The 7,486-nt window shown below is 55.1% G+C and overlaps 1 protein-coding gene and 1 pseudogene across 5 annotated transcripts in view; one reads left to right on the forward strand and one right to left on the reverse strand.

The window, feature by feature from the left end:
- The window catches only part of SYCE1 (synaptonemal complex central element protein 1), a 12,422-nt gene extending 10,860 nt beyond the window's left edge, over window positions 1-1,562 (reverse strand). For all 5 annotated transcript variants that reach the window (XM_032399166.1, XM_032399167.1, XM_032399164.1 and 2 more), the window contains exon 1: window positions 1,271-1,562. In XM_032399166.1, coding sequence (XP_032255057.1) covers window positions 1,271-1,550 — 280 coding nt within the window. In that variant the 5' untranslated portion in view covers window positions 1,551-1,562. The remainder of the gene's footprint in view (window positions 1-1,270) is intronic.
- Window positions 1,563-5,933: 4,371 nt separating this feature from the next.
- On the forward strand, window positions 5,934-7,180 carry LOC116628834 (annotated as a pseudogene).
- Window positions 7,181-7,486: the final 306 nt, after the last annotated feature.

Consider the following 7,486-nt stretch of genomic DNA (forward strand, 5'->3'; position numbering starts at 1 on the left):
GTCCCCAGTCGGGGGCTGTCTCCTGGATGCCCATCGGTCCCCAGCCCGGGGCTGTCTCCTGGATGCCCATCGGTCCCCAGCCCGGGGGTGTCGGTCCCCAGTCGGGGGCTGTCTCCTGGATGCCCATCGGTCCCCAGTCGGGGGCTGTCTCCTGGACGCCCATCGGTCCCCAGTCGGGGGCTGTCTCCTGGACGCCCATCGGTCCCCAGTCGGGGGCTGTCTCCTGGACGCCCATCCGTCCCCAGTCGGGGGCTGTCTCCTGGACGCGCATCCGTCCCCAGTCGGGGGCTGTCTCCTGGACGCCCATCCGTCCCCAGTCGGGGGCTGTCTCCTGGACGCCCATCGGTCCCCAGCCCGGGGCTGTCTCCGAAGTGCCCATCGGTCCCCAGCCTGGGGCTGTCTGCGAGGTGCCCATCTGTCCCCACCCCGGGGCTGTCTCCGGGATGCGCATCTGTCTCCAGTCGGAGACTGTCTCTGGGGTGCGCATCCGTCCCCAGCCCGGGGCTGTCTCCGGGTGTGCATCCGTCCCCAGTTGGGGGCTGTCACGGGGGGGGGCGCATCCGTGCCCAGTTGGCGGTTGTCACCTGTGTGTGCATTCGTCCCCAGCCCGGGGCTGTCTCTGAGGTTCCCATCGGTCCCCAGCCCGGGGCTGTCTCCGGGTGCCTCGCCCTGCTCGGAGGACACTTTCTGAGCCAAGGCTCATGACCCAGAGCAGGGACACTGTGGAGCCGCGCCGGATCCCAAGGCTGCCCTCGTGCAGGCAGGTGTGAAGGGAACCAATAAGACCCGTGCCGCTGACGGCGCTGTGAGCAGGGGACAGATGAGCCGACAGGAGCAGAGTCCCGAGGGGTGGCGGTGAGGCTCCCACGGAACACGTACGAGCCAGGTCCTGCAGCTGAGGGCTTGGCTCGGGGACAGCCTCCTACCTTCCCCTCCGCGTGGGGCGGTGACTTCGGACTCCGGAGGACCTGTGCGGAGCTGCCCAACCGTGTCCCCCTGTCCCCTGAGCCAGGGACCGTCCCTCAGCAGGTCGGCGTCAGGAGGAAAACCCGCGGGCTGCTGCGCGGAGCCGGTCTGGCCCGGCTTCAGAAGAGAAACGCCGGCTGAGGGCTCATCGACGCCATGGAGAGAGCGGAGCTCCTGAAGGGTCTCGCTGCCGGGGGCAAACGGCCGGGGGCGGCCGGCGGCCCGACCTTCCCTCGACAGTGCGCTCCCCGTCCCGCCTGCCCCGGCCCCCCCACAACCGCCCCTGCGGGGACGCCTGCACTACCTCCGGCCTTCTCAGCCCGCTCCGTGGCTCCCGCCCCCTCGGCGTCCGAAGGCCCCGACCGCCCCGCCATTTTCTCCGCTCGCGCGCGGCCGGCGAGTAGCACCTCCGTGTGGATTGGACGAAACTCGCGCCCGGGGCGGGGCTTCCTGCAGCACGCCTGCGCACCACGCTTCCGAGAGCGGTGAACCGGGTCCCAACGGCTGTGGAGAGGCGCTAGTGCGCATGCTTTAAGCCTCGGGGGCCGCACATTCCGAGTAGAGGAGGTGGGCGCTGGGTGCATGTGGTCTTCCAGGCTTGCGATTGGCCGGTTGAGGAGTCAGTGACCTGCTCTGGAAGAACCGCCCCCACTTTACTGAGCCTGTGGAGGTTGCGGCAAGTGCACCTGTGCCCCGCCACGGATCTAGGGTTTGATTCTTGTCTCCGCCAATATTCCTCACTGCACATGTGGGGTGTAAGCCCAGGAATGTAACCTTTAACTACGCAACATGGAATTTCCTGGAGTCTAGAGTAGGAAATTTACTCACAGACCCTTGGGAGAGCACTCTTACCTAAACACTGCATTTGTCAATGTATTTTTTGGTTTTCTTCCTATTCCTTCTTTGAGATTGCTTTCCTTTGTTTAGTTCAGTGGAACTGTCCTCTATTTGCTACATTGGATGCTGCATGAGTTAAGAATCAGTTAATAAAGCTAATTAGATTTTTAAGTTTACTCATTTGAAATTTTCTTTTGTTAACACCTCCCTGTAATAGAGGACAGATGAAGTAGAGAAGAAACAGAAGTTTAATAACGTGGATTCCTCCTATATACATGGGAGAAACCCAGGGAAACGGAGGAATTCCCTGAAATGGCTAAAGCCACCACCTTACATGCCATTATGGGCTAAAGATGAAGATATTGGTGGAAGCAGGAGTCATCAGGCAGCCAGAGTAAACAGGGTATGGTTGTAAGGTGCCTTTCCCATGGATAGAAGTTTCTAAAAATTTAGAGTTCTGCCTTTCTTCCTAGTACAAATGGAGATTTTCCTTTTAAATGTAAATGGTCCTCACCAAAGCACAACTTCTACTCAGTTTTCAGAGGTTCTTTTGTGTTTGTTGTTCCTTAGAATTAATCATGCCTGTTAACCTTAAAAATAAAAGTGCCATTTATTTTACCAGCCAAAGATGGGTTTATTTGGGAATAGTAGAGAATTACAACTGGGACAAGCCAGCTACTGCAAAACCACAGGTAAATCTTGACAACTAGCAAGAGGAGGCTCTTTTATAGAGGAGGCGGGGTTGGGAAGAGGCTGTTGTAAACTGAAAGCCCTTTGGAGTAAACTGGGGAACTGGAAAAGTAGTGGCTTCTCATTGGCTGGACCTTGGCCGTCTCTCATTGGCTGGGCCCTGACCGTCTCTCACTGGCTGGGCCTTGGCCGTCTCTCATTGGCTGAGCCCTGGCCGTCTCTCATTGGCTGGGCTGTGGCGGGGTGGTGCGCGGGGAGGAAGCCTGCTTTCCTCCTGCTGGGATAGTGAAGTGTATCCACCTACGAGGTACCTCTTTTCCTGTTGGTAGGGCGTAAGAGTGGCTCTTTCCAAACCTTGGGACTTCATTTGAGTCAGGTTTCCTGGTATTTTCGTAGGCTCAAACAAAGCTTATGCCAAAGATACGTGCTCTCTCCTCCTGTGGAGGTGGTTCTGCATCCTTATGGACAGGACCCACCAGGAAGGTGCTGCTGAATCCTCAGCCTCAGGAACATTTGGAGCTGTGGGAGGAAAAAGCAGAGGCTTCCTGTGTGTAGTGAATAGTTAGGAGGGGTAGTCGTCAGAGGACCCAGTGGAGGAAAGGCCTGCGGTGGAAACCTGTCTTTTTAGTTACTTTTTGTGTGTGGCGCAGGATTTTGTGTATGGTGTAACGTACTATGTTCCATTGCTTGTGGCTCATTTTCCCCAGCAGTATTCATTGAGGAGACTGCCCTGTGTTGGGTGTTCTTGGCTCCCTTACAAAGTAATTGAACATCTGTGCTTGTGTTTATTTCATTCTGCTACAATGATCCTTGTGCCTGTTTTAATCTCGACACTTTCAAGACTGTTTTGTTTACCATAGCTTTGCAAAAGCTTATTCTTTCTCAAGATGGGTTTGGCTATTCAAGATCCTTTGGTTTCATACACACTTCAGGATTGTTATTGTTTTGTGAAAAATGCCTTTGGAATTTTGTTCATGATTACATTGAATCTGTGGATTACTTTGGGTTGAATGAACAATTTGACAATATTTAACAATCTACGAGTAAGAAATATCCTTCCATTTATTGGTCTCTTCTTCAATTTCTTTATCAGCATCCTGCAGTTCTGATGTTACAGAGTTTTCACATCTTGGTTAAATTTTTTCCTAGATATTTTATTATTTTTTGATGAAATTGTTAGTGATACTATTTTCTTAATTTTTCCTTGTGATAGTTTGTTATGAATATGTAAGGAGTGAGAATGTCCTGTTCCTTCAAGGTCCTTCTTGGTGGACTAAAAATCAAATTGACATGAGACAGAGTAACAGGAGAAAATAAAATTTAATTTTGTACATATGGGGAATCCAGAGAGACATGGAAACTCCAAACACACTTAGGCAAAATGAGGTATATATGTCATCCTGAACTAAGGACAAGGGGATAGGGGTCAGGAACATCAAAGGAAAATGAAAAAGCACTTCACAGGAAAATGAAAAAGAGTAAATGTTTTGTAGAGACAGTGAGAATCAGAAGACTTTATGCAAACAGACCTTGATAGGTTCCTCCCTTTCTACCATTCCTAGGTCTTATCATAGTTTAGTTATCTGTGGTGATGGCTATCCTCCCGGAGCCAGGCCCCTGGGAACAGACCTCTTGACCCAACCATTGGTTAGGGTTAGGGCCTAGGAGCATGGCAGGTCTGATCTGCCATCTGTGTGGTGCACTTCCCAGAGGGCTGAGTTGAGGGTGTGGGTCAGGTGAGTGTCAGGCTCAGGGTTTGGGTCCAGGGGGCTGCTGAATGTGGGGGTTCATTGGGATGGGCTCAGGTGGGCCTTCAGATTTCTCTGGTTCTGAATACTTTCTGGAGTCCCCGATGGCATGGTTTCCTTCTGGGTGGCAGCCTGAGTCCTCTGGTATTGCTCAGGTGTCCCCAATCCCTGGGGCTTGGGAGTCAGGTCTCTGGGGACGGATCACTCAGAACCTGACCTAGGGTTATGGTTAGAGGTTAGGGGTTAGGGGTTAGGGTTGGGGTAGGGGTTAGGGGTTAGGGTTATGATCTCCCTGTCCTCTGCTGTACAGAGCCCATTCTCCTCCAGTAACTAGATTGATCGTTTCAGAACATAACCTTTGAGCCTCTCTGCAATCTGCTTCCCACCTGCCCGTCCTCTTCAGCCTCACCTCTGCCACCGCAGCCCCCCTTCTGTGGGCCACCCAGGCGTGGGGTTGTCACATACGTGCCTTGGGCCTGACTCCAATTCTTTACATTGTCTGTGCCCTCTGCCAGGAGCACTCTTCTCTCCCCCTGCATCATGTCTGGTCTGTTCCCCCATTGGCTGGGCCTCTACTTGCCCCTTGGTGACTTGCCTCCTGTCTGCTGGGTGTGTGCTTGTCCCCTGTTTAAATGTAGTGCCCGCCTTCCCTGTGTGAGCGATTTACTAACCTGCCAGTTATGGGGCAGACCAGGGAAGTAGCCTTAGTGCCTGTGTAAAAAAATCAGTCTCAGGGCGTCTGGGGGGCTCAGTCATTAAGTATCTGCCTTCAGCTCAGGTCGTGATCCCAGGGTCCTGGGATTAAGCCCCGTGTCAGGCTCCCTGCTCAGCGGGGAGCCTACTTCTCCCGCTCCCATTCCCCCTGCTTGTGTTCCCTCTCTAGCTGTCTCTCTCTTTGTCAAATAAATAAATAAAACCTTTTAAGAAAATCAGTCTCAGAGGGGCTCACCACACTTGCTGACAATGGGGGAGCTGCTGTCCCCACAGTGGGGAGCAGGTAGTCAGTCCCCTCAAAAGGGGACCAGGCACATGAGGGGGTTGGACAAGACTTCCAACTTCTTGGGGTCAGGGAGATATAGACCTGGACCCGGAAGATTACTCCCTTGGATTCAAGGCTGGGGCCTAGCAAGCCCCCTCTTCTTCCAGGGGTCCTCTCTCCCCTTTCCTGCCCACAGGCTGGACCTGATTCCTGATCTGGGGCAGTTCAAGATGACCCCTCCTAGGAATACCAGTGGTGTACTGATGGACCTTGTCAGCAAGAGACCCAGTAGCCTTCAAGGGAGGACCCTATAGGGGGCGGAGACAACTCTGTTGTGGGCCAGTGACAGCCCACTCAAAACAAAGTGGGGCAGGTGGCTGGCCCTGCTGATTCTACCCAGTCTGCAGGGCATAGAAGCAAGGGCTATGCCCAAAGGTGCTCAACTCATGGCAGGTGGGAACAGAACCTGCAGGGGGTCAGCCAGGAGAGGGCCCGGGAGCTCAGCACAAGGGGCGTGTTCCTGGTTCCAGCATGCTGACTGTGGGGCTGCATGGGTTTCCAGCCTCCTAAGCCTCAGGCTTCCCTTTGTAAGATGGGGTGCTGATGGCCCCCATCTCTGGGAGCAGACGGTAGGGAGGCCCCACCGGCAGACTTACTCAGGACAGGCCAGGAGGGTGGCTGTTGGTTAAAGCAGCCCAGGGCCTGCCCCCGTGATGAAGGTGCACATGTTCACGGCCCCGAGGTCTGGGGTCCTGCCGCCAGCCTCTGGCAGTGACCCTCCTCCAGCCCTGTCCCCTGTCCCTGTGGATACGTGGTCTTCCTGGAGCTGTTCCTGCAGATGGTGGAGAAGCACTTCATGGTGGGACACGGGGTCACCTACTACGTCTTCACCAATCAGCTGGCTGCTGGGTCCCATGTGCCCCTCCAGGAAGACTGGAGGGTGGTGGTCCTCGAGGTCTCCGGTGCCCCGTGCTGGGAGGACGCGTCCATGCAGCCCGTGTGATGATCCGCCGCTTCTGCAAGTAGATCTTCCTGTCATCGCGCGCTGAAATAAAGTTCTCAGACACCAATCTGAGTGGACATTCAGGGCTGCCTCTGCAAGTAGAGCTGTAGCAGCTGGGTTCTGCACATTGCTTTTATTTCATTTTTATCAGAAAAGCCAGGGCAGATGCCTCAAAGTGTGGGAAAGGAGGACAAAGGGATGGCAAGTATCCTGAAGCTCTAAAGCAGGCCTGCACCCTCCCCTACACGCGGGCACGCAGGGAGGCAGTCATGGGGTGAGGGAAGAGCGGGGTGTTTGTGCTAGCAAACGCCAGGTGGAGGAAGGGGGTACTGAGGGTTACATTCTTTCCTAGCTCCTAACCTGTGCCCTGCCCCTGGGGATCATGGGATCCTGCTCCTACTGGTCCGTTGCATTCAATAGCCTGAGAACAGGAATGCTGTTGATGTTTCAGCTGCTTCCACAATCACTCCTGAGGGCTTACAATATATTTTCTAAGAATAACTCCACACTTCCTCCGTGAGGTGGGCTACCTGGTGTGCACGGAGGTGGACATGAAGTTCCGTGACCACGTGAGCGTGGAGATCCTGTCCCCCCTCTTTGGCACTCTGCACTCCAGTTTCTACCGGGCAGCCCACAAGGACTTCAGGTATGAGCATCGGCCACAGTCCCAGGCACACATCCCCACGGACAAGGGCGACTTTTACTACATGGGGGTCGGTGGTGGAGGTTCACCGACTGACCTTGGCCTGTCACCAGGCGATGGGAGTTGCCCTGGCCAGTGGGATTGAGGCCGTGTGGCACGATGAGAGCCACCTGAACAGGCACCTGCTGGACCAGAAGCCCCTCAAGGTGCTGTCCCCAGAGGACCTGCGGACCTGCAGATGCTGGGTTGTCCCCAGAGGACCTGTGCACCCAACGCCACCTAAAGTATTGGCCATTTCTTGTCACTTGAGCTGAGTACAAAAGTTTGGGAGTTGGGGGTTGAGGGGGGTTCCTGGCCAGACTTTGTATTTGGGGGACAAAGGCCATCCAGACAAGCTTGTGTTGAGCCTAAGGAGGGAGTCTGTGTGGAGACCCCAGCTGCAGGCACTGCTGTCCCCAGATGCCCCTTCAACGCGTCCCAGTGCAGCTGCTGCTGGGGGAGAGCCTGCCCCTTCCTCTCTGCAGAGGGCTCTCTCCTGCACCAGGTGCCTTCTCTCCTGCCAGCTACTGCCAGCCTGCAGCCTTGGAGGGTGGATACCCCAAGTTCCTCCAGCTGCTGGG

This window comes from Phoca vitulina, unplaced genomic scaffold (genome assembly GCF_004348235.1).
Source record: "Phoca vitulina isolate PV1807 unplaced genomic scaffold, GSC_HSeal_1.0 scaffold132, whole genome shotgun sequence".
In the NCBI taxonomy this organism is placed as follows: domain Eukaryota; kingdom Metazoa; phylum Chordata; class Mammalia; order Carnivora; family Phocidae; genus Phoca; species Phoca vitulina.